This window comes from Lipophrys pholis, assembly GCF_963383615.2.
Source record: "Lipophrys pholis genome assembly, chromosome: 16".
Classification (NCBI taxonomy): Eukaryota; Metazoa; Chordata; class Actinopteri; order Blenniiformes; family Blenniidae; genus Lipophrys; species Lipophrys pholis.
Window position 1 is genome coordinate 10,838,527 of NC_137634.1, and position 27,287 is coordinate 10,865,813.

General features: G+C 41.2%; 1 protein-coding gene across 1 annotated transcript in view; it reads right to left on the reverse strand.

The window, feature by feature from the left end:
* Positions 1–2,918: 2,918 nt before the first annotated feature.
* The window catches only part of dlg4a (discs, large homolog 4a), a gene marked incomplete at both ends in the record, with an annotated part of 44,487 nt that continues 20,118 nt past the window's right edge, over positions 2,919–27,287 (reverse strand). The window contains 19 exons of the mRNA XM_080483717.1: positions 2,919–3,025; positions 3,871–3,962; positions 4,905–5,017; positions 5,280–5,449; positions 5,649–5,750; positions 5,866–5,913; positions 6,954–7,000; positions 7,159–7,335; positions 9,800–9,914; positions 10,253–10,355; positions 10,528–10,684; positions 10,785–10,920; positions 12,173–12,317; positions 13,269–13,405; positions 13,570–13,739; positions 15,523–15,647; positions 15,780–15,830; positions 16,538–16,591; positions 25,483–25,539. Coding sequence (XP_080339843.1) covers positions 2,919–3,025; positions 3,871–3,962; positions 4,905–5,017; positions 5,280–5,449; positions 5,649–5,750; positions 5,866–5,913; positions 6,954–7,000; positions 7,159–7,335; positions 9,800–9,914; positions 10,253–10,355; positions 10,528–10,684; positions 10,785–10,920; positions 12,173–12,317; positions 13,269–13,405; positions 13,570–13,739; positions 15,523–15,647; positions 15,780–15,830; positions 16,538–16,591; positions 25,483–25,539 — 2,106 coding nt within the window. The remainder of the gene's footprint in view (positions 3,026–3,870; positions 3,963–4,904; positions 5,018–5,279; positions 5,450–5,648; positions 5,751–5,865; positions 5,914–6,953; positions 7,001–7,158; positions 7,336–9,799; positions 9,915–10,252; positions 10,356–10,527; positions 10,685–10,784; positions 10,921–12,172; positions 12,318–13,268; positions 13,406–13,569; positions 13,740–15,522; positions 15,648–15,779; positions 15,831–16,537; positions 16,592–25,482; positions 25,540–27,287) is intronic.

Here is a 27,287-nt window from a genome sequence, read left to right on the forward strand (position 1 = left end):
TTTCAATGTGGAAAAAAAAAAAAAAAAAGATAAATACAAAAATATACAGACTTGAGATGGAACCAGTGACATTTCAAAATAAATAAATAATAAACAAAAACTGGATATTCTTCATTCACAAGCCTCGACTGTTCAGTTTCAAGCTGAGAGAAGCCAGTGAGCTGAATAAAAATGAACAATAAAAATGAATGGTCACTTCCATCGATACTTCCACCTTTACTCTTATAATTCAGAACAAATCATAAGTAAATACAAACACATGCTCTTAAAACTGTGACTCTGAGTCCTTTAGCTTCCACTCGATGTCCCTGTCCTGTCCATACCTGTAGCATATAATGCCATCAGTGCAAACTTTATATATACTGTTGTACTCTTAGACACATAAAACCATCTTCATTGCATAACATCATAGCAGTATTGCACTACATCTTCATGTGCGTGTCTCACTCTCTCACTCCGGCAGCGCACACACACACACACACACACACACACACACACACACACACACACACACACACACACACGCACACGCACACGCACACGCACACACGCACCATCCATTGATATATTATACATTATAACCAGTAGATGTTATAAAGGATAGATATTCTCATGTAATATCATTTATATTTTATACATGACACACACTTTCTTGCCACTCACACACTCATAAGCTGCAAATGCACGCAGTCGCACAGACGCACACGGCTGCATTGTACATGTGTTTCAGTTTGTTTTCAACATATACAAGAACATATCAGATAAGTCAGTTCAAAGCTCTAGTGTGAGGTCTGCTTTACATCGACTTGATCGGTTAACTTAATTCTGTTTAGCTTGTAGCTGCATTTTACAACAATAAAATGGGAAATGTGAGTAAATTCAACAACCAAACTGCAATATTACCAAAAGAAATCAATGGAATATTGTTTGGAAATGTTGATTTTTTACAGACTGAGTCCCCTTAGAAATTGTCGTAAAAAAGATATATATATATATCTTTATATATATATATATATATCTTTATATATATATATATATATATATAGGCCATTTATTTGTTAAACATGACTTAGCTTTCATTTGTGTGGACACGAAAGGGAGAAAGAAGCAGAGAAAAGTGGAAGAAATAGAATAAAAGAAGACCTATTCCTCCCACACGGAGGAGTTTCCACACATGAATATGCACGATTGTGTGCATGCACACACACACACAGACACACAGACACACACACACACATACACACACACGCACACGCACGCACACACTTCCACACGCTCACAGACACGGCACACACGCCATGGCTTTTTACTGCGGCCACTGGAAACAGTGTGTACGTCTGAGGGGATCTTTTGGAAGGGTGAGCGGTCAGTTGGCTGTGGTGCGATGAAGCTCGGAGCTCTGCTGTTTGTGCCTAGAGAGATAACATTCATCCTGGTTTCTGACTAGCGGGTCAGAACAGCCAGTCCCCTCCTGTCGAGGAGTGTGCTAGGTTACAGCTGAGGTTATGACTCTACATGTGTGTGAGTGTGTGTGTATGTGTTTGTCACTGGATGAGTGTGAGAGTGTTTGTGTGTGGGTGCGTGAGTGTGTGTGCATAAAAGAGTAGAGGCTGAATTGTATGCCAGAGCTTCAAGTACGCTCAGGACTGGCCTCTCATGACCGTGTCATTTGACCATGTCTCTCTTCTCACTTTACTTCATGAGACATGCTAAAAAAACTCCTCCATCTTATGGAGGTGGAGAAGGAGATCATACTTTACTCACTCACCTCTCTTCTTTTTTTTCCCACCTTTTGTCATATTTTTCCATTATTTTTGTCTCCCATCTCCATTGTCTTCGAGGATGCATGCACAAATTCAGCATATGAGTTTTTATTGGTATAATTACTTGAACTGCCTTTAAATAATGCCTTGCAGCGTTCAACATGGATGATTGAACAAATGTCAGTCTTGATCACTGAGGGCTTATTCTGAGTTTGCACCCAGAACCAAGAAGAGATTCACAAAAAAAGTGTGTGTGTAGGGGGGGGGGGGGGTGTTTTGCTGACAAAAGGCTCTTGGTCAAGAGGAACTCAGCAAGATCTGTGCACCACCTCCTCAAGAGTTCCCCAACTTTCTCGTCCTGAAACAAGGCAGAGCTGATAAGAGGAGAAAGGATTACAGAAAGCCGGGATGTCTTATAAAAAGAGGGGCTAGTGTCTTATTTAGGCACCTCCAGCTCAAAAATTGGCGTTCAAATTCGGTGCATGGGACTTGAGAGGGGTTGGGGAGGGTGAGGTGGTCTGACTACCCTACTAGGTCACTCCCTTACTCTCTTTCATGCCCTGCTCAGACCTGAAGTGTTGTTTCCAAAAGTATATTTGGGCTGAGTTGAGCTCCAGATGACTGCAGTTCACACCTGGCATCAAAATGCATCTAAAATCGGAGTGACACACACACACGTGCTTTTCTGTATATCTAGTTTTACCCTGCCAGTTGTTTCGAGAGCTTGAATCCAAAGATGCATTTCAATGCTAAGTTTGAACAGGACCTTGCTATTCAATCTCGGAAAGACCCTTAAGTGTTCAATCTTGTCTCAATAAAGTGGAATACTGATTCGGTCTTCCCTGGCTGTCACTTTCTGTTTAGTTTCACACCACGGTGTTCACATCTGTCTCAGAGTCTCTTTTTTGGTATCACTCTGAGCCTCGCTGTGTCACTTCCTGTGTTTTTCTCTGTCCCTGTGTTTGTCTTAGTATGCATTTGTCTCTCTGTGTTCTCAGTGATTGCCTAAGCACTGACTTTGCTGGAGGACAGACAGGCAGGCGAGGCTGGTTCTGCTGTGAGGGCGAAGGAGGGGGTAGTAGTGGTGGTGGCGGTGGCGGTGGCGGTGTTGGTTGGTGGTCGTGAAGGGCGGGTGGTTGAGCAGGGTGTGCAGCATCACAGCCTCTCCCGGGTGGGGATCCAGATGTAAGGCCCTGATTGCTCCTCAATCACTGTCTTTACTTTGTGATAGACCTCTTCAAAGCTGTCCCCTTCCACGACAGCTGCAGCGGGACACAGTGTGAGGAAGAGAGGAATAAGGGGTTGAGAGAAAAATGGCACAAACGGGTAAATCAAAAGAGAAGGAAGACAGTGGGGGGGTACAGATTACGACAACATGGTGGGGGGTATAAATGGGCACAGAGAAATGATTGATGCACATGTTTCCAACACCATCATCAATAATCAGTACAATTTTATCATTTCTGCACATCAAAGAACAAAAACATATGCAAGTATGTGTACACAGTCTCCCACATATTTATTCAGCCTCACGCCTCCTTTTAATGCTCAACAAAGTGTCAGATGCCACCACTGTTCGTGATTTGTAAGAAAATGTAGACAGCACCAGATTTTTGAAACATTACATTGATATTCTGTCGACTGCTGAGATTTGCCCTAAATGCATCTCTTAAATGTTAAAATGCCCCCAGCCCTCCCAAAAGGCATCCTTTTTCCTATTTAACTCGTTCAGTTAACGCCAGGTGAATGTAAGTGTGAATGTGAGCCTTTTTGTTGGGAGGAAATAAGAATAAGACTGAAATGTACATATTGCCCCCTCAGGTATGCATACAAGCATTAACGATAAGCATCAAATACAATTCAAAAGACTTTGTAGCAGTAAAACTTGATTATTTTCATGATTGCCGTTCCATATCAAACAGATTATGTGCAAGCCTACAGTGGAGTGCAAACACAGACACATAATCTCATATTTACCGTCTGGTGCTGCCATGATTGAAATCCAAATCCCTGTAGTATGTGTACATGGCATGTAGGCAGTACAATATACCAGTTTGGCAGTTGGAAATCCTAGACTCTGTACATCTCATGCCTTCGTCTGTCTTACCTGAAAAACACTCTATGAAGTCTTGTTCTAGTTTGAGAGCCCGGTCCATTCCTTTCCTGGCCTGCTCTTCTGTCAGACGAGTGTTGATTTCTCTGGTAATGTCAAGCACAGTATTATCGTTAAAAAGCACGTCTTCTCGATGCACAGTACTCCAGCAGCACACCATCCCACCCAATAAGTCCCGTGTGAACATATTCACTTTTGATATTCACCAGTTCAAACAAGAAACACAGGTTGTGTGGGAGAAACCCTGGTCCACTGGGACATGTACTTCATATTTGACTCACACACCCATAACATTATAGAGAAGGGCTCACGCTCCATGTTCATACTTAAAGCCGTAACAAACACGAGCTTGGGCTTCACAAGAAATATAGTAGCCACTAAGCCATCATCATGCCCATACTATAGCACGCTGCTTAAATATGGTTCCCCAATGTGGCACTATGAGCAATCTGTCTGTAAACCATCCAAATCTCTGCCCTATGCCTAGCAACAGGCTGTCATAAAATGGCTGCCGCCTCGAGAATAATACTGTCATGCTGGATTCATTACTAAATGTGGACCCAGTAGGGACAGTACTTCTGTCGAACTTCCACAACACTCTGAACCAGCCGGGGTCAGGTTACTGCAGCATCCTCCGCTCGTCTCCATACAGAGTGAGGACAGCTGACAGCAGAGTGCAGGGCAGTCGGGCACACGGTTCATCACCCGTTCAGTTGCCCTCTGATCCCCATGGATCCATCACAGTGAGAGCTAAGGGACACCCCTGTAGAGGTGGCAGCTTTCATCTTAAAACAACCAAGCTTCAATCACCTGCCACGTCCACCCCAGCTGCCCCAGCCCTCCAATCCTTGGCCTCTGCCTGCGCCATCTGCACCTCCTTCACCTCACCTACGTCTTCCACCTGACTCTTTGTACCCTCTAAACACCATCCGGGGAGAGTGGATGGACATGTCATGATATAACAACACAGCATATTCCATTTCTGGAAGAAAAGAAAAAGTAAAGTAAACCTAAATTCAAATACTTACAGGACATTCTCTAGCGACTTAGGCCGGACAAAGATGGCAATAGGGTGAAGTTGAGCTGCTTGTAGCCTGCGCACAGCATTGGCCGAGACATCCAGGATACAGTGTTTCCCTTGCTGCTTGTACACACATGTGAAGATTAAAAAAGCAGAAATGACATGCTGTAGCTCGTTACAGGAAAAATTATTTGAAAAAGCAAAATAATTTCCAGAAGGTACATTTCATCATTTTGTCTTACCATGTTCGTGCTCTATCTAACATTGAATCTAATGGTAGTGCGCTATATTATGTACATTGTTTATTTTGAAAAAGTCTTTTAAAATGTTATTTTCTGCCAAAATTGTCTTTTTTCGGAAAAACCATTTTTCTACGCACCTGCTCAGCCACCTCGCGCACACTTTGGACACTGGTGCCGTACAGGTGGCTGTTGTACTGCCCTGCTTCAATGAAGCGATGGCTCTGGATGTCCTTCTCCATCTGTTCTCGTGATGACACGAAGTGATAGTCTCGTCCATCCACCTCATACTCCCTCTTGGGCCGCGTGGTGTCTGTCAAGCAAGGACCAGGCCAATAAAAGACGGCGCAGTGAGTGACTCCATATTGAGTCTCAGAATGAGTACAATTACCTCCCTGAGATGGAATGAACAGTGCAAACATCATAGTAAAATTGCTGCTGGTGGCAGCAGCAATATGAAATGAGAGGCAGACAATAGATCAGGCCCTGTGACTGGCAGCATAATTACTTACGCGGGACACAAGATCCAAACTTATCAGGGAATTCAGACAACAGGTCGTCATTTATCCTGTCCTTCACAGGACCCAGAATGATGATGGGCCTCGCATAATGCACTGATCATGAGAGAGTGAAGAAAGAGGTCAGGGTGATACACAAAAGAGAATTCAATTCCATTTAATATGAAATAACACAAAAGAAGACTTCAGACATGGTTGCATGTGACCTTACCTTCCACTTGGGTTACTGTCTCGTAACTGTGTGAGGTTTTATCTCTCCCTGGAAACAGAACAGATGAATTCAGCAAAATGTTTGGTTTTAAAATGACATGCATTCATTGCTTTAATGTTTTTCTACATCTCTATTTCTGCCCAAATGTCATTACTGTCATTAAGTACAAGATGTCATTGTGGAAGAGAACAGCTTAGATGAGACAGTGTTAAACACAGGGGGCACTGTGGATAACAGTCAGGTGCAAAATATTAAAGAGGACCGCTGACGTTTTTGTTTGGCAGTCAACGTCCAGAAATTGATAGAGAGGCATTCACAGATGACATCTATGCAGAAGAGTGGAAATGGAGGAATAGGTCCACTCTGAGCCTTCAGTTAATTACAGTGAACCCATTTGCATTAAGCACACTGCTGTTTGCACTTTCAGCTGAGGTATTAATCCTGTTATGGATGCAAATATGCACCATACAAGATTTCCCATTGGCATTACACTTTCAAAAATGTGCTTTTGAGTTAATGTGGCCAGAATTATACAATATCGTGAGTACACATGTCTGTGAGATGTTCTTGTGCTGCTGTGTCTCACCCATTATTACAATTTTAACAGTAATCAATTCGAGTCAGCAACTTGAGTATATGTGTCTCGTGGTGTCAATACGCGTTCATACTAATTACCCTGAGTGCCCAAGCTGTCTCGGCCATGGTCCTGTAAAAAAGAGCACAGATTTACACACTGGGAGACAGTTTCGAACATTGTTTCTCCCAACTCTTCGCTAAACAGTACATTTCAGCTGATTGTTTTTTACAAAATGATATGGTTGACGACTGCTAATGGCTGTTGGGATCCATATAACTCGTCTCGTGCTAGTCAGTAGTACATTTCATTAGTCGGCAAATGTTGCGACAGTTGCACTTTTTAAAAACAAACAATAAAAAAAAGTATCTTCACAACTCATTTCTTTTTTTTTTATGATAAGGCGCACCACACTGAAGCGCTCGACCACCCATTCAGTACGGTGCCACCCCACACTTTGAAAACCAATGATTTGGAAAACGCAGACTCAGTGAAGCAGCTCCAGTGAATAAACATACCCTCTCTTTGGTGTTAGCGCGTGACCACTCTTTCCTCTCCACCCTGTAAGAGAGGGAAGAGAAATAACACCAGCATTACATTTGGAATAAGAACAAACACGCTAAAGTGAGCTACAAGCTGCAGATCTTTTACTTTTTTCCCCCCCGACCAAGTGATACACAATTCCTGACAACTGATTTACAGGGAAGACTCTATCTTACCTGTGCTTGCTGGGGATGAAGCCCACCTCTTCAGCCTCATTCTGTGGGCTGACCTTACGGGCCTGCCACCACTCCTCGTCTCCGCAGTCCAACACGTGCAGCACGTCCCCGAACCTGAAGCCCAGTGCTTGACTGAGGAAGCCACAGTCTGCAGTCTTATCGTAGTCAAATAGAGCCCTGAGTGACGAAACGACTTCAAATCAGTCATTTAATAAGAACCTTTATAACTAGATAAAGCAGTTTAGAAGGCGTATAGAAGAACCGATGCCCCAATCGTTTTAAGCGGATTCTAAATGTGAAAGTAAATAAAACCTTGTTTGCATGCTGTCTAAAAACAACGTATTCACTCTCAATTCATCTGTGCAAACATGACGCATCAGTTTGTTACAGATAACAAATCCAGAAACGACACCACAAACACAACCATCGCTGGCTCCCTAACAGAGTCCACATGAGTAATTACATTCTGTAATTAAGTAGATGTACAAATATTTATGTGAAAGAAGACTCTGGCAAAAGTACAAGCACTGTTTCAACCTAATTAAAAAATAAAGCAGAAAATGAGCAGGTCAAGTACAAAAGAAAGAAGTTCAAATGAATTTGATCCTTTTTGAGAAATTGGGACTTTTTGCAGGGAACCTTTTTTTGCAGTGGAGCTGGTGGGAATACACATTTGATTACTACTGTAATAATAATACAATGTTTGTCAGTGCGGATACAACCGCTTAGTCACCAGCAATGACACAGATCATGATTCAACTTGTTTGATGGTGCTGAGTCAGAAAAAGAATTTCTAAGTCTCTCCTCAAAAACAACAACAAAAAAAACCTTCTGTAGCTTCATTATTGATAACTGCCACCAACAGCTATAATGAATGAATGAAATAAGTCTTTTTCTTTTCAAATTCAAATAAATAATAAGGGTATAATATAATCATACATGAAACAAATTCAACAAGGAGTGGGTGGTAGCACAAACCTATTAAATACCACTTCTCCTCCTACAATAGTTATTAAAAACGATAAGCTTCACTTCCATGTCACAAAAAAGAACGACGGAGAAAATACATGTTTTTATGCAAAAACCTTTAACTGACTCTAAATCATCTTCCTCGAGGTTTAAACATCAAATGAGAGGATAATGAGTAGAAAGCACAGATATCTGGAAATGCGCCTGACAACCGTATTGAAGTACAAATATTTAGGGTTAGACTTTTACCGTCTTGTATTCACTTTGAATTTATATATACTTTTATGAGTTTACCTTACTAACCTATGCTTCTTTACGGCGTTTAGTAAACCCCTTGTCACGATGCTTTTCAAAAAGTAGTTAATATTAAGATCAAATCTCCAGTACTGACCAAATATATGTATATTTCCAATCAAACAGTCTAATGTTCTAGTTACATGCAAGCTACCTTCAAGCCATTGTTCATTTAACTTTTGTCCATATAAGTATTTGTTATAGAGGAGCATTTTTATTCCCTCAATTATCCCACAGTGTTTGCTTTACTGGCTAACACATGTAGCATCCAGCAACTGTTACTGTTGACAGGCAAAGGGGAACCGAGAATAGGTGATATACAGGCTACAAATAGAGATTTTAAAAATCGTATTCATTCAATTCAATTCAATTCAATTTTATTTGTAAAGCGCCAAATCACATCAACAGACATCTCAAAGCGCTCTTACAATGATAGAGGACAACAGAACCCAACCCAACCCCATTCATATATTATTATTATTTTATAATAAGGAGGGAACATTATTCAGCTATTTTCATGTTTTCACAAGTTATATATCCATAAAGTGATCATTACTTTCAAACTGATTCATCCTTGTATTCCACAGAGAAAAAAACTTTCAGTAGTCTGTGGTGTCCTTAAATCATCCTTAAATGACCCAGTGAGTGCCATTCAACATACATGCAGAGATACAATGACTAGACCCAAAAAGTGAGGATGTAGCTTTCAGGCACCTTTAATGTACAGACTTGTGGTCCTAATATTGTCACAGACTCTCGCTCTGATTAAGCCTAATACATTTTCATTTTACATAGGTTATTATAAACAGTCTGACTTGTGCACATTGTAAATGGATTAATTTTTCAAGGAAATATAACTTAGTTGTTTCTACACATCCTACGTTTACTCTAAGTATCCAACACTCTGGATGTAATGTCTTTATATCTATTTTGTAAACAGAACAACTTAATTTATCCTTATTAATCCTCTATTGTGGCTTGCAAGCAGTATTAAAAACTGAAATCACTCACTTTATTTTCTCGCACAAGTGGCTCTTCCTCAGAAGTTCATGGTTCAGGAACTTTCTCAGGGAACCACCGCAGTGACCCGCTCACAGTTGGGTTCAGTTCAGTGAACTTTCAGTGACAAGCTTCATTCCCCTAACCTCTCAGTCACCACTGCTCTATCACGACTTAAAGTCACTAATTAACTCAAAACCCATGACTTTGGATTGTGGGAGGAAACTGGAGTACTCGAAGACAAAAACCAAGAGGCGGTAGCTACTGCAATCCCAAACAAACACAGTTTGGAGGGCAGCTCTGCTGTGGGGGAGTAAATGAATGCTTTAACCCAGGTATCAATTAGAATGAAAGGCACTGTTTAAACTGTGTGTCTGACCTGATGTAGAAGCCTCTCTTTGGGTTACTCCTTAGCGTTGTAGTCCCAGAGCCCATGCTGCTGTTCATCAACTGCTCCCTCAAATCATGGATCTTTGCCTCGAACCGGCTATACTCTGAAACAAAGAAACACGAACTGATGAAGAGCCGCAGACCCAAAGATGGATACAGAAAATGTGATAAAATCACCAATTACTAGTGTTCTTGCCAATTAAAAATCTCCCTTCATGAACCTAATAATGAAAATAATTAATACATTGCTTGCTAATAACATTCTTGTTTCTAGATATTGTGAAATTTCACACAAAGTGTCACTGCCACACGTAACAAAACTAGGCACGTCTTTGAAATGGAAAATCTCTCCAATGAATATTAATCTTATGCAATATAATGTAACGTAACATGATGAAAATCCTTGTAATTGAGGCGGCTCGTATGATAACTGTGGCTTTACCATCGGGTCTGTACTGCGCGATGATGGTTACGGTCTGACCAGCGTTCTTCAGTGCTGCAGCTGCCTGTTCGTGCGTGGCCATACGGAGGTCCACGCCATTTACCTGAAAAACACACACACACACACACACACACACACACACACACACACACACACACACACACACACACACACACACACACATTGTCAGACTTTCAACTAGTCCTGGAGAATCACTGTCAGTCGCTGTTAAATGCACGAGTATGTGACAACTTTATGGAGATAAGTATTCTTACACTGAGGATCTGATCGCCCTTATGCAGCTCTCCACTGAGGTCAGCTGGCCCCCCTGCCAAGATGAAGGAGATGAAGATTCCCTCTCCGTCTTCACCTCCGACAATGTTGAATCCTAAACCCGTAGAGCCTCTATGAATCAAAACCCGGCGAGGTTCCCTGAAGAAGAAGGAGCAGTGAAGAGAATGTTGACAAGAGTCATCATTCTCCGACTGGAACTGCTGCAAATGTCAGGAACAAATCAATGTGTGAGTCTCACCTGGGGATGTCATCATCTCCCATCATGCCATGCAGAACGGGAGAAAACCGACTTGGCGAGGTTGGAGTGAGGGCTTGTGGGTAATCGGATCCAAGGTAGTTGGGGTGGCTGAGTTCAGTATCCATATGTGAATATGCTGAAAAAATATATATACATGGAAACAAATACGCATCAGGGTGGTATTGAACATTGTTACATGATATCTTTATGTACTTCAGTCCTTTTCTACTGACAGCCTGCTGCAGACGTAATCTGCGTCCATGTTTTTTTTTTTTTATCCATTCTGTTACAAGGGCAGCCATGCTAACAACCAGGATTCACATACCTAAAACCACTCACTCACAGGCTGCAGTTACTGATTTGCTCTGGTTCATGCCACCATTTAAAACGACTTCCTTTATACCTAACATGATGCAGTCTGAGAGGGAAGAGTAGAGTAGACGGGAGGAGCATGCTCACTTGTGCGATAGATTGGAAAGTGGGGTTGTTTGATCCCTGTCGGTCACTTGTTCATCCACCCCTGTTCTCTGGAGTCCCTCTCTGGATTGTCACTCAACTTTTTACAATTTGTAAGTGGAATCCAACAACAAGGTACGTACTGGCCGGAGTGTTTAGGGAAGATATTATTGGCTACGACCAAATCTGAAATACGCAACCTTTATTTTGAAATGTTTTGACCAGAAAAATTTAATTTTAGCAATTTGTTTTGATGGGTACAACATACAATGGGTTTGGTTTCCACTGGTGCAATGGTTGTAAATCACAGGCTTTGCTTGTTCTCTTGTAATGACATGAACACATGTTCAGGATGAGTCTGGGCGTGGAGAGTCCTTCCTGTGTGAACTTTGCATGTTCTGCCTGTGTGTGCATTGCTTTTCTTTGGGTGCCGCGGTTTCTTCTCACATTCCAAAATGCCTTCCGGATGACTCTACATTGCCTGTAGGTGGGAATGTGAATGTGGGTGATGTGATGTGAGTCCAGAGCGTACCCTGCTTTCACCTCTGGTGGAATCGGCTAAGTGGAAAACTATTGCCAAGGTACAAGTTTAATCCCGAAGAAGGTTTCAGGTTTGAAAAAAGCTGCTTATTTGTAAAGAAACAAAGACATTTTTTTTTTCAAAATTTGTCTTCGGTGAGCTTTTGCTTTTCACAGAAGTGTCACATTCATCTCTAGTGGTTTAGAAAGAACAAGTTATTCCCTCTGCTCTATGTTTTGTCTGCTGTTCCAAATCTAAAGACTATCTTTGTGAACTATTGAGTGTCCTATCGGCGAAGTGACAGGACATCCGGTGACAACTTTATAGTTTTTTTTTTTCTTCCTACAATTTTTTTCCTACACAGAGACAAAAAAAATATATTTATATATGTGGAAAACCAAGAGGGGCTTACTGTTGGTGAGGTCTGGAGGGTTGTAGGAATTGGTTAGGAACAGGTTGTTGGGCTTGGCCACCCTGAGGTACACCACCTCGGCTGTGTTCTTCAGAGCCCCCACCGCATCCTCGTGCATCACGTCATCCAGATACACGCTGTTCACCTAAGTGGTAATGACACACAGGAAAGCGCACAGGCAAGATCACCAACTGCAAACAAGAGAGCCTTCACCCCGCTGACCTACAGTGGCACTCAAAATATTAGCCGATGAATAATGAATGACTTTGAGGACAAGTCAATAAAAAAAAAGTCAATTTTTTAATGCTGTGACAATAAACTGTAATTGATTATTTTAACCCAGACCTCCAATTTAAAATCATTTAATCACTTCACATTAAAATTAATTACATGGCTAATTGCTAAACATTAATTATCCAGAAGGACTATAACTTTCAAAACATTATTCATGGTATTTAATAGATGAGACAAAAGTAAATGTTAATCCAGTGATTTCCATTAAGATCAAAATGAACCCAAAACAAAACAAAGCTTCTCTTATGGAATAGGCTCAAGGTAATATACATAATTGATATTGCCAGAAATGCTTTAAAGTTAAGGTTTGGGAAATACAGGAAAAGAGGCAGTATGGCAAGCAGCACGAGTCCACATGAACCAGAGTTAAACCATGAATAATGTCAACATGTGTTTGAATTTTAATATGATAACAAGCAGGATGATTGTGGCCATATCAAGTTGCTGTGTCCCATTTAAAGGTAGAAATGTTGGTTAAGACACCATTTAGTGAAAAGCCAGCACCATTTTGAAGGCGCTCGTGTTGAGCTCAGTGCTCACCAGCAGATGGCAGCAGTGCCACTTCAGAATCATTGTAACAATACCAGAGTTATTCCTGCCATCCTACACATCCTACACATCCATTAACATATGAATGGCCATGAAAATTACAGCTGTAAATTACCCTGGCTTCTGATCCATCAATTTTGTGTAAGTACACAATATACAATTGTGCACATTTGTGTCTATTAGTGACATATACATGTGTGGGTGCACATCAATGTATGCTTGAGCTCGTCGTTATTATATATGAGTGACCGACCGCTAAGATCTTGTCCCCGATCTGCAGACGCCCATCTTTATGGGCCGCCCCGCCTTCGATGATCTTGGTGACATAGATACTGTTATCTCCCGGTATGTGCTGGTTTCCCACCCCGCCTGCAATGCTGAAACCTAATCCTGAGAAAAGGAAAGATGAGAGAGGCAGAGTGTGAGCAAAGGAGGTATGGGTTAACGCAGAGCAGATTTATTAAATCCAGAGGGCACAGCTTAGCTGGCTATAAGGCATCTGTAAGCCCCCACAAGAGCTGAGCTGGTGTACTCCAGTCCACACTTCCACGTACCTTTAGGCCCTTTGATTAGTTTGATTTCGGTGACTTTTTCTGCTGCTGGTTTTCTGCGAAGAACATAGAGGCGGACAATAGCACCTGCCTCCTTAAGGGCCTCTACAGCTTGGCTGTGTGTCACCTCCCTCACGTCAACATCATTCACAAATAGGATGCAGTCATTCACACTATGAAATGAAGAGAGAGAAAGAGTGAGACAGATTGTGGATAGGACGCAGAAAACACAGCATTACGGTTTGTTTCAGTGAAGAGATTGGCCGTAGTCTTCCACAAGAGAGGTCGGAAGCAGTCAATCTGTAACGATACCTGAGGAAGAATTTCACAACAGTTTTTTACTTTCGGCATTTTCCCGTTAGTGGTTGCCACAGCGGATCATCTTCTTCCAATACCCTCTGTCTCTTCTATCCACCTTGCTCTCAACAATCGCCTGCATATTCCTCACTAGCCTTCCTCTTCTCATCATGCCTTGCAGATCCATCCTCGGCATCCTCTTTCTCTAAATAGCTATCATCTATCCTCCATTGGAATAATTTCATATGCGTTTCAAAAGGAGCATCATCCAACCATTACAGGTGGAATCAATATTTTATTTCAATTTCTTTTCCGGAAATTACCTTGTGGGCTGTAAAGTACACCCAAACACACACCTTCTGTTTTATTCTTTCCCACCTTCTCTCTCTCTGTGTATCCAAGATCAAAGAGTGGTGAGTTGTATTGTTGCTGCACTCTGGTCAGGAGCATTATAGCTTCATTATGTCAACATTTTGTAGAAATGATGAGGATCTGATATATGCTGTGAAATTAGCCCGTGAGCTAATTTCACTGATGGAAATGCTATTTTCAGAGCACATTACTCCTCCAAGGCCTCAAAGATACTTGTCCTGCCGACATTCATGGGTCCAAAGTATATTTTATGGACATGAAAATGATATTGTGTAAATTTGTCATACTAAAATAAGTCTGGAGTGAGAATGTTGCACTGTGGTATTTGTGAGGCAATATCATACATTGTGCAGTGACAGTTTTATAATGAACTGACATGGGTTTTTTTTTCTCTCGAGCAGCTACCATCCAGTTTTGTCCTTGGTAGAAAACTGCTCATATAACCTTAATGGAAATGCATAATGAGAAACTACACTCACAGAAATGTAACAGGCTTTTCTACTTTGATTTTCAGCTATTTGCTTTTAAATAAAATCAGAAGGTCACTTTGAAAGAAGATTTTCTCTGAGAGATGCAATGGAATTTTCATTGAATTTCCTTTACTGTATTTAAGATATGCTGCTTGTGACTAAGAGTGAAAGTCAAGAAAGATGTGTGTTCTAAATGTCTCCATTAGGCCACTGTGAAGGCATTTCTGATTATAGGTCAGCTGTAAAGAGACGGATGGCTCTGAACATGTCTTGTTTAACGCAGAATCATCGGAGTAACAGCTTATAAAGTGACATTATTCTCTCGCTTTTCATTTCATCATTGTTTCAGAGTGGAAAAAGGAAACATGAAGATTGCATTCTGTTAAATTGAATTCACCACATTTAATTTAATACAAAAGAACAAAACTTTATGTCACCGCTTTTCATACTAAACATTGATGTGGCGTCAGTTTTAAAACTTCTCTTACAAGTCCATGTCCCTCTGTTATAGTCTTGCTGTGGATTTCTTTTCGCTCTGAAGACCTCAAACAACAGCAAACATGAACATTCAGTTGAACTGAGAGAATCAGACCCTTGAAGTGAATGCTGAGCAGAATGGACAGTCAGTGCACTGTAGTCTGGTCTAACATTGCTTCACACTTAGGACTGGATGTTTTCTTTGGAAAGCTTATTCTCTAAGTGTGTTTTCTGATTTGAATGTGAACGCCTTTTCGAAAATATCCTATTTCTTGGGTGTGGGAGCATGCATGCATGTAGTTCTGCTCTGAGCTTGTGGCATCGTTGTGGGAGATTCTACCTCAGCCGTCCATCCTGAGCGGCAGCTCCTCCCGGTATGATTTTGGTGATAAAGATGCTTGGGTCGTCACCCACATGAGGGTTGTCTGTTCCCCCTGCTATGCTGAAGCCCAAGCCTGAGTTACCCTGGAGCAGCAGATAAAACACACAGTTATTGAGTACATTCGGGGTTAGGCTGTGCATGTGATGACATCTTTGGAGTGCGGAGACAAGAATGATGTAGGAACTATGGAAGCACGAGCAAATTTCCAAACTGACCCTCTCCAGTGTGATTTCCTCATACTCGATTTCTCCTTCTGTCCCATTCACCTGTCAAAAAAAAAAAAAAGACATTGGTTTCGGATTGCACTTCAATATTTCTAGATTTTTACAATTCCGCAGCTACAATACAAGTCAATACGTTGTAATTCAGATAGTGGACCTCATTACTTTTGTTCAAGCATTTCTCCAGTAGGCGGAATGTTCTTGTGTGAACCTATATAGTACCTGGTGGATAACTGCAGTGCAATTCCTTGAGACTAATTTGTGTTGTGGATGAACAACTTAGCAGCTCATCAGCTTTTCCTATGCAATTAAGAAAATCCCAGAGGAAGAGAGAATTTAAGAAACTTTAGACTTCTGTGTTTTGGTGTCTGACCCAGAAAAGAACTTTTCCAAGTGTTGTAGTGGGGCACAAAAAAACCCACCACTCTGCTCTGTGAAACCTCTAATCCCACGCAACACACGATAATATGTTCAACTTTGATTTTAGAAATACCATTATTAAAAACTCAAATCAGACCAAGAAATATTTCTGTTCCGTCAAATGTAAATCGAACACGGAAAGGTAATTTAATTAGAAAGGGGATAGAATTTAATTACTCTTATCAATCAGATTAGAACAATGAGCAAAAACCTACCTGGATGTGGGGAAAGAAATGAAATTCAACTGCTAACTAAGGCCGAATGTGTAGGCAGCTGCGCATTTGAGCCTAATGTATTAATACAATGAAGTGAAGATGAAACATAATCCTTACGTATGGGGAGCCGTCGAGTGTGTCAGTGTTCACCACCACTGGAGGAGTGTTTCCCTGGAGGCAGACAGAGAAGAGGCAACGTCACGAAGTAGCTGAAACAACTTAAAAATGAGACGGCTTCTGTATGGGTTCTCAGCGTAGCCAAGACTGAGGGCCATTCTAACCCATAGCTGTGATAACAACTGTGATGACTCACTTTGCTATGGTTGTCACTCTGCTAAAGGATAGAGAGCGCTGCTCCTCACTCATTTGTTATCATCTATCTCATATGGAGGCTGAAATTCTGCATGCTGGGCCTTGTGATTTCTTTCTGAAGCCTTTCTATATTTTGCTGCATCTATTACAGCATGGCTTGTATTAAATGGCCAACTAGTGACCGCCACCAGTCGTTTCACAAGCAACCTCTCAGCAATTCATATGCAGCCACGCTGACAAGCACATGGTGGCAATTTCCCAGCATGCTTGAAGAAAGATGAAGACACAGTAACTTTGGTAACAAGACAGTGACAGACCGCACAGTTAGCCTAATTATCCCCAATGAGTGTAATGCCAGCTTGTTTGATGATAGGTTATTCTCCAGTTTTCGTCCAGAACCATATGGCACCCATTAGGATTTGTGAAGCAGGATGGACGCTTAACATTTCACCGAGCTATTCATCAGAAACATAGTGAAACAAAAGACAATAGAAAAGACAGAAATTCAGTGAGGAGACCGGATTTCTCATCAGTATGGTTTGGGTTTATCCACCAAGAGACTTTTCTTCCATCAGCTCTTCTGAAGTGTCACAGTTAACCTCAACACTCAGTCGTTATTCATCCTCTTTTAATCCTTTTTGTTGTATATGCTTCCATACTTTGAGGATTACCGCTCATCATCAAGGTATCTGATGTTGAAGGATGTAAATACACTGCTACGTGCAGCACTCTTCAGAGAACAGAGTCTCCTGTGCAAACTCTTGTTTTTTTTTTGATTTTGTATTCCTGCTGCTGCTCTTTACCTCGCTGATTAGCATGTGAGAGACACTGTGCATCTAAAGCGCTTACAGAATAGCAAACAGCAGCATAAAATCAGCCTGCTGACCTTCACAGACCTGACAGCTCTGACACGCACGCGCACGCGCACACACGCACACGGACACGCACACACACTATAAACAACAACATTGTCAAACTGAACACAATTTCAGATTCATACCCAGCAATCTTCATGTCATGCTATGGTGAGTTATTTTCTTTACTCAGGCTGTTACTCTCTCTTATCTATTCATATTGAACTGAAAGAAGTGACAATGTGCATTTAGATTTTTTCTGAACCCAATTGAATCAAACTTGATAAACTGTTTAGATCTGTACATGTTCGAGCTTTTTCACACTACAAAATGAATCACAAGCCAGTAATGGTACATTTTTGGAAATCACTCTCTTTTTTAGTCACTTATCAATTTAATTGCAAAGCCTCTGCTCATGATGACTTTATATAGCCTGTAACCTCTCCTCTTAAATTACAGTGAATTTACTTCACTTTTTCTTTTTAAGTTCTTGATGACGTTGATACACAGTTTATGAGGATGTGGTACAAATTGACAGCAGTGATTATTGTTGACAGATACTTGCATATGGATGCACAGCCATTAGTTAGAGTTTTAACCAATCATGTTTTAGCTTGCTTTATTTGTACGGTAGTAAAATTTATGTAGAAAGCAAAACAAGTTGCAATGGTGAAACCCATGGTAAGAGTTTAGCCAGTCTATCAGTCAGACTATTCAAAAAACAACAACAAAAAAACCCCCACATATTTATCCACTTTTATTTAAGAATTAGATCAAGTATTTGTACATTCATCAGCATTGTGACATGAGCACATCAGAATACTTCCTGGATCCCAACAAATAAGAAGAAGAAGAAGAAGAAGAAAAGAGAAAACAGGTAAACTGCCTGCACCATGCATTAACCCAATGCAAGCACCCGTCCTGTCAGGAACAAGCAAATATTGCATCGGCTGTGCTTAACTTTTGGCCACCAATCAAATGAAGCTAAAAGTAAATAACCTCAGATTATTGTCCTTTTTGGTGGCTCGCACCGTGAAGTGAGAGAGCAAAATATAGTTAATTCAGAGAAATGTCCTTGACGAAGTCCTTGAATTGAAAAGCAACACTGAAAGGCTTCCGTTAGTACTCATTCTGGGTGATTTTATTCATACCATCAATCCAGTACTACTCACATAATCACAGTGTGCAGACCTGCAAGTATCTATTAATAGAGCGAGATTAGCTAAAATGTCCTATTGAGGCCTTTGGATGAAGGGTGATTGGCAGGCTCTTTAAGGCTAAAATAGGCTGTACTGTAATTATGTCTTTTTTATTTTTTTATTTGGATTTACTCACTATTTAATGAAAATACAAATAAAAGACTTTGAATAGTAACTTGTGCTTCACTGTTAATTGTCTCTCCAAATCGGATGTCTTAATCATGTGTGCACAAAGCTGTATTGCTGTCTCATTCAATGAGCTGTTGCACTGTTTCAGTCTAATGCCGGATTATTGCTTCAAGGAAATCAGAAATGAAATGAAATTTACCTGAAAGTTTGCTGGATTGAATCCCCCACCCAATGAGTCTCTGCCGTGGTTCCCTGAGCAAGGCCCTTAACTGCTCATGTTGCTTCAGGAAGGACATCCAGTTTAAAGATTGCACCAAATCATGATCCCTGGGACCGTGCATTTCCCCCCTAAAGATTCTTAAAAGCAGGAACTGAAAGTGAACCAAATTTCAAAAAGGATGACACAGCTTCATCAAGAGATAAAAAAAAAAAAAAAAGGCCCATGTTTACCTGGTGACATCGATGGCTTTACTTTTTGATGCTGTGTTTGATATTGTATTCAAGTTATGTGATTCATTTGCTACAAAATGCCAAATAAGTGGTGTCAAGGCTTCTTCTCTACACATCTTTGGAAATCATTGTCATCATTGTGAATTGGTACCTATATCTACCATAATAACACTTAAAGTGGAGATATGAAACCGTTCCTAAGTTCTCCACATAATGCCAGAAAGCAGTGACTGCTCACTGTTGGATTGCACCAGTGTTGCGTAGGGCTTCAATGTGGAACTGTGTCCAATGGGCGGTGCTGTTGAACATTACGTCAAATTCATCCTTATCTGGAGAGAGAAATAATGAGTGTAGCCAGCAGAAATCTAAGCCTTGTGCAGGCAGTTTCCTTGCAGGGACTTTGTCAGAGCCCTCTCTCCCTCTCTCTGCTCCGTCATGTCTCTCAACCACAGGGCTGTTAGGATTTACAGTGTTTGGCTGCTCCTGCCCACCTATATTTTAGCGCCACGTATTCAGCCAGCCCGTCCCCTGCCACGTCTTTACAGGCAGCACCGACGCTCATCTATCCACGACTGGGCTCTGCTGGATTTATAGGCAAACAAGCTTATCTGCTAATTATGAATTCTCAAACAAACAATGGACTGGGGACCTGTCCAGAGTATCCCCTTGCCTTCGCCCATAATCAGCTGGGATCGGCTCCAGCACTCGGCCACCCCAAGGTGGACACAGCTGTGCAGAAGATGGATGGAAACAAAGAAAATTTTACTCAAATGTGATCTATGTAGGAATTCATGCACACATTATAATAAAGCCATGTATTAGTCAATTTCTCTTTATAATCCAACACATTGAGTGTTTTGGGCAGGACTCATTTGGTCCAATGTAACAGGAGAGGAGGATGGCACGTGTTACTGACACTTGACAAAGACCAAAGGTTACATGAGGCTTTATCACTGCACATTCTGCACAGCTTTCCTTTAACATGTAAGAGACATCCAGTCAGCGAGAGAGATAACGACCTCTGCTGAAATACGCAATGTCAAGTTTTATGTGTTTGATAAAGTAAAAAGTGAAGGGGAGGTGTGACAGCAATAATTGATTGGTCAAGCATAATGGATATTGCACATTTTTAGCTCTTGGTGAAACTAGGGTGCAGAGGGATAACAGTACCAAGGACTTCAGACAAACTCCTCTTTAGTGCTGTAAAATGGTCGTAAAGGAATGCCAACATATAAACACAAGTGCTTTGTAGGAGAACAGTGATTTCTAGATATCAGATCAGTCAATTAGCATCCTCTGTACCTTTGAGTGGGCTTTTAATGCAGGATGTGATAGAGGTTCATTTCGAAGTAACATATGCATATAGTTGCACATCTATGCTCAATGACTGGCTTGTAATTGGTATGCGTGCGTGTCTGTGTTAGGTTAGGTGTAGAACTCATCTCCATGTTATTTAGACTATAGATGAAAGATCACAAAAGTACCTTTACACCATTCCAGCTGGACTCAAACATCTATTACCTGTCACACAGGGCCTGAGCAGGATTTGATTAGTATTAACACATTTCATTACTCAGGATGGGCCTTTAAGAGCAGCCACAGCTTTGACCTGAGGTTTGGTTTTGTGCAGGCACATTATACAATGCCTCAGAAACATTATAACACAACACGCTTTGACATTGGCATCTGCATGAAGGTTTTTCAAAATATATTGAGACACAGTCATGGTAATTAAAAAAATATATACATTAAAAAGCATGTAAACATGTTTAAAACATGCCTACCATCTTATGATGTCCGTGTTTCTTGGCCTTCCAGACATTGTTGAGGAATCGGCAGCCCATCTTTTTGGCGTACCACACAGACATGAACATTATGTTTCAGTTCCAGGATGTGACTCGTGGATACTGGGGTGAAAACCCTCCTAACCCTCCAAGACAACATACACGCCCACTGAGAGACTGCTGGTAGACAACACTGTACAAGTGTCTGCTGTTAAAAATGCAACTGAGTTCCACTGGAGTATTATTAAGGCAAAGTGAGCCACCAGAGCTTGGCCCTGTCATCACAGATGCTCAGAAACTAAAACGCTTCAATTAGATTATATCTATTTCAACTGAGCATACACCCATTGCACTCCATTAAATCCACCCAGCAAAGAAATGTTTCTGACATGGACTATATTTAAACATTTACAAATCCATATTCACAAAAAAGTACACAATCCAATTAGTATCTTCTTTTTGCTGAGCCGGTGCAGGAGATTCAATGTGAAGAATTCCAGCCTCATCCGCCAGCGTTTGAAAAATTTGTCATTGTCAGTGTGGCTCATTAATATCTGAGACCTACTTGTCCTGTCGTCAAAAATCACCCATCCAAAACACGAAAACAAGCCTTTATAAACAGATCCCTTCCTTGGCCGTCATCTGTAGCAAAGGACTGCGATAGCGGAGCCTCCCTGCTACTGGTCTGTGCTCAGCGAGAATGCAGTTCATATTTTCTGCTGCTACTGTACTGTACCCCTCCCATCCCCGCTGCTCAGGGAAAGAGGAGCGCGCAGGAAAGTTTGATGGCAATTACTTAGCTGTCTCTCTGTATAATGTTGGCACGGGTGATGTGGGGGTTTGTGTGTGTGGGGGTGTGTGTTGGGGGGGTGGGGGGTGGGGGGGGGGGGGGGGGGGGATTATACGTTGGCTGAATTTAGGAGGACAAGCAGCTCAAACTGGCCAGAATCGTCCAAAGGAGCATTGGAAAGCGAGAGGGCACTGGAGGCTTGTAAGCCCCACTTCCACAGGCAGTCAGAGTGATGACGGCGAGACACAGTTGTGACAACAAAAGTGGAAAAATGTCACTTGACATCTGATCATTTGTCTTGTTTGTTCCTCCTTTTCTTTTAGGTATAGGTGTTGTGTGTATTGCTGCAGTTCAAACCGCTTCACAAACGAATGCAAATCCACACAATCCTCGTGTTTAGTCAATAGGTGAAGCTGCACTGGCATTTTTATGTAAATAGATTAAAACATTTTTTTTAAATTTCATAGTACTGGGACGTGGTTTTGTAAATAATGCAATAGTATACATTGAAGACCATAAAGACTGCTAGCTTCTGCTGTTTCTTTCAGCAGTGAATTGATTCAGCACCATTGAGGGAAAAACTCTTGAAAGACAATTTAGCTAGAGGAGTGTGTTGAAAATTTAAAAGTGTAGCTGATTCTTTTTTCTTTACCTTGAATACATTTTGAAATGGGGGCTGCAACCTCACGAGGGTACACCAGCCATACAGGAAAATGTGTCAGATTAATTTTTTTAAACCGAGCTTTTTTCCTCCATCAACTCACTCAAGCTTTCTCTCGCTGAAAGACAGATGGATCGACAGGCGTGTAATACGCATACACACTCATACACGAAGGCATGCACATTCACAGACTTATGTAAGGACATGCTGAAGGACAAGCTGTCAGCTGACGTTCTCATTCTGTTAAATAACCCCCCCCCCCATTAACCTATCTCATTTTCTCACCATTCCCATCACAAGGACCTCTCCATCCTGCGCTTCACAATTCAGTATGAACAGCTCTCTCTCTCTCTCAACATGCATATTCTTCCCTCTCATTCCCTCCCTCCCCTCCCTCCCAGAGGACCTGAGCTTCGGCAGCACAGTAATTACACCGAAGCTGCAGGGACATATTTAAACATTTATTAAAGAAAAGTAAGGAGGAAAGAGAAAATGAAGATAGAGACCAGACAAGAGTGCAGAGCTTAGAGGGGAGGGTGCGATGGCGAGCTCTTGGGGAAACACCACGGAAAACAGTAATTCAATTCTTACGATAAAAACACCTGTCTTTGTGCAAAGCCACAGACACGTCTCAGAAGAGCTTACTGTTCAGTCTGAGGAGAGTTTGTGTGAGAAGCATTAAGTATAAGGCCAGGTATAAGGCTCGAGATGAGGGATAGTGATATGCATACGTTTTCATCAGACGAGACAGAGTATGAAATAAACTGGTTGGTGGGAGTGCTCAAGTGCTTTGCGCCTGCTGGTTGTCACTCTTGGCTCGTCAGGCGAGGGATAAATGGCAATGATAAATGCTGTGTGGGGTTACCTCAAGAGATCTAATCTGTCACAATAAAGGTACCTCGCACATTGTTAAAAAATCTGTCTCCTATAGAATGGGACAATTGAGACAAATCTCTGTTCATGGGTGGATGCTATGAAAAGAAAGAGAGGTAAAGCATTGCCACCAGGGTATAGTTACTCGTTGTGCAAAATTCATCTATAATATATAGAATTGATGCCGATTCACAGACTGATTAGCTTTGAATAAATAGTTTTATCCACATTTTTTTCACATTCACACACAAGCTAGGGAAGCCACGCTGAGCTCAATAACTAGATTCCCACTGGAGTCTGAGCAAAGGTAGGCCAATGCAGTTTATGGAATACTGTTGGGGTAAGACTGAGCTTTTTAACCCAGACTTACTCTTTCGTATGATTTCAGGGCAAGAAGGCAGATAATGGAAATCCTCAGTGCGTGCATTGTATACGGATGCTCTTTTCTGTTAAAACATCACTTTGAGTCATCAGTAGGAACAGCAACAAGCATGTAAAATCACATCATATATGTATTTATGCAGACTTCGGCACAGATATTTCATCAGCATGAACACAGATCGATGAGAAAAGTTATTTGCTGTGTGGAGAAGAAGGAAAGAAAGACTTCCAATTACATTGCACAATGAGTTTAAAAACATGATGTCATTTGAAGCCAAAGCACCTCTTTGCTAAATCATGTGCATAACCCAAGGACCTCGTCTCACTTGCCAAACCATTGCAGTGCTTCCAGAGACAATCCTACCCATAAATCAATGAGTCCTGGAGTGGTACTGGCAAACCCCACACCATTAAAGCAATAAGGAGACAGACTGACGACACCCCGCCTACACATCAATGACAACTGAACAGGCAACCCTGGCTGCAAAGACGTCCACACACAAAGGCATTACTGCAATGCATCTTGAAGCCGGTACACAAATCAGCCAAACAGAGTGGAAAATTGAATGAATGCATCTCCAGAAGGCTGCACTTCTGTATATGTATGAGGAACAATAAACATTTTTCTCACTGATGACTTTATGCTGAGGACTGCAGAAGGTCCGTGATGTTAAACAGTACAATAATCTGCATGCATTATCAGATGGCAGGATGTTCAAAGACAGGAAGCACATGTAGACAACAAGTTGGGGGTTACAGAGAAACATAAATCCGACTAATTGAAGTGATTTTTACTTAAAAATAAATTTGTTCCGGCACATTTCTCAATACCTCTCTGGTTCAGACTTTACATTTACATATGATGATATGATTAATGGCACTCTATGAATTCTTCTTCCATTAAATCTATAAAAGCACTTAATAGCTCATGAGGTACAACCTATCTGATCATAAAACTGTACTACTGAGAGAGCAACACAGCTCTCTTTTAAAGGTTGTGAAAGTCAGTCAGTACAGTGTCACACTGACACCTACAGGTTTCTGTCTGCAATGGAAAGACATCAATCCTTCCCATGCAACATGACATCTTCCATGTACTGCTTGTGTCTTGATGGCATGATGGGTACTGCTCCAGTGATTCTATTGACGTGTGTGTTGAATCCAGGCCAAATTACTGATGTTGATGAATATCCACTTCCAATATATGTCTGCAGATACATGAATACAACAGGCAGGCTGCTTCAGAACTAAACGGGCAAAATATAAAAGATGTCTACATTAACATGCTTCGGAAGTTTAGCATTAAAAGTTTTCCGGTATAATTTATGTTGTCACAGGTCCAAAAACGGTCTCTGCGCACAAGCGGAACAAATCTGTTAGACAAAGGAGATTTGAATGACAATGAGTATGAATACACTGATATGATCAGGAAACAGATGACCTCATACTCTGGCACTACAGATAAAATGGTGATGAATGGGCAGCTGTCGGTTTGCAATCAGACAGCCAGACAGTTGAGGGACAACAAATCCGACAAAGACGAGGACACGGGGATAAAAGACACAGATGACCACGACTGATGGGACGACACTGGTAACTTTCACGTCACGTGGATCTCTGTACTCTTACCAGTGTGGAAACCGCGGAGGTGTACATTGGAGTGTGTCCAGTAGACATCAATACAGGCTGCAAAACAACAGAAGGGAGAGGGTAATTGTTCAGGGCGCAAGGAGGGGCACAGGAGTACAGTGGACACCACTTTGCTTTCTTCTTTTTGTCCCCAACAGAAAAAAAATCATTGTGTTGCTGAAATGCCATCTAGAAGTATCCGCTGTATGCCTTGAATGTTGTGGTTCAATGAGCCACCCTGTAGCTACACCATAATGTTTAACGTACAATCACAAACCATTGGAAACAGCAGTGGAGTGTATAGACAGCAGAAGAGTGGGGTGTTGTATGAAATGTGTCCAAAAAATGACGCACGAAGGAGAAAACAGACATTGGCATTCAATTAAACAGACATTGGCATTCACTTAAACAGACATTGGCATTCACGCAAACCCTAGAAGTCAACACACATGATTTCAAAAACATTTTCGCTACTGAGTCAATTCCGGAACAAATCTACTGACTTTGCCTTCATCTTTTGTTTCTTCATCATGTTGTTCTTCTGAAAGCAGCTTACATCATGACAGATAATAGAGCAGTAAGTACAAAACATGTCAAACAGTCGTTAACGTAACATCTCCTCTTCCTCCATTTGATATTGAGAATTCAGGCAACAGGAAAGAGCAGCATGAATATCGGGTAAAAACGACACCGTATGTCTTTGAATCTTACAAATAGCAGCAGTGCAGTACTTTTACGTGTTCGGAGACACTTTTCCTCCCACTGGAAAAGTTTCTTGTTGCCAACGGAGCACATTATTACAGAATGACTGTTGGGCCAGCTGTATTTGCTGATCCAGTACAGTACCCGGGAGGTAGACTCAAAGGCACTTATCTGTGTATGTCTCGTTCCTAATATACTGTGTTTTTAGGACCATAAATTGCATCCATCCATACATGTTTCATGAAGAAGAAGAAGAAAAGAAGCAAACATTTAAGTCACACGGTTGTAAAGGACACATCTAGTTTTTCAAATATGGTACTAATTGTTCTGCAGTACTATTGTCATACATTACTGGCTGCATGAGATACATCCCTGACTTGTGTTGCTCAACAGCAAATCAAGACTTGCTGTTGCAATATAGGGTACACATTTTATTTGCTGGCACGGTATAGTTCTGGAGAGATGATGTAAAATCTCAATTCCAAAAACTGTGGGATGCAGGTCATAACATCACCGACATATCAGATGCTCAAGCTCAGACAGTGTACCATTTCACGGAAAATATTAGGTCATTTCGAGTTTGATGGTGGCAACACATCTCAAAAGAGTTGAGTCTGGTCCATGTTTAACATTGTGCAGCATCCGCTCTTTTTTTAGTAGCCGTCTGTAAACACTGAGTGAGAAAACAAGTTACTGGAGTTTGGGGTAAAAAGATTTAAATGCAATTTACTGTATTGTCGCTAAGCTTCATACATCACCAGTACTTACTGACATAGTTATTGTTTATAGAATAGAACAAAATAAAATCATTGAGAAATGTTTTAACCCAATTTATGATATCTAATTGAAAACCTTATCATGGAACTTCAACCTGAAGTGCAAAAACGTGGGCTTATTTCCAGATATTAGAACCCTCTCTAGCAGTAATTATGGACATTTTTCTAGTCAAATGTCTCCTTTTTTACTTAAAAAAAAAAAAAAAATGTTATGCAAGAAGATGCCTTGTAATGTGGAAAAGGGATGAGAGATGTACCACGCAAAAGAAAAACCATACCTCGGAAATGGGACTGATGTGGGTCAGGGTATCCACTGACATTCACACA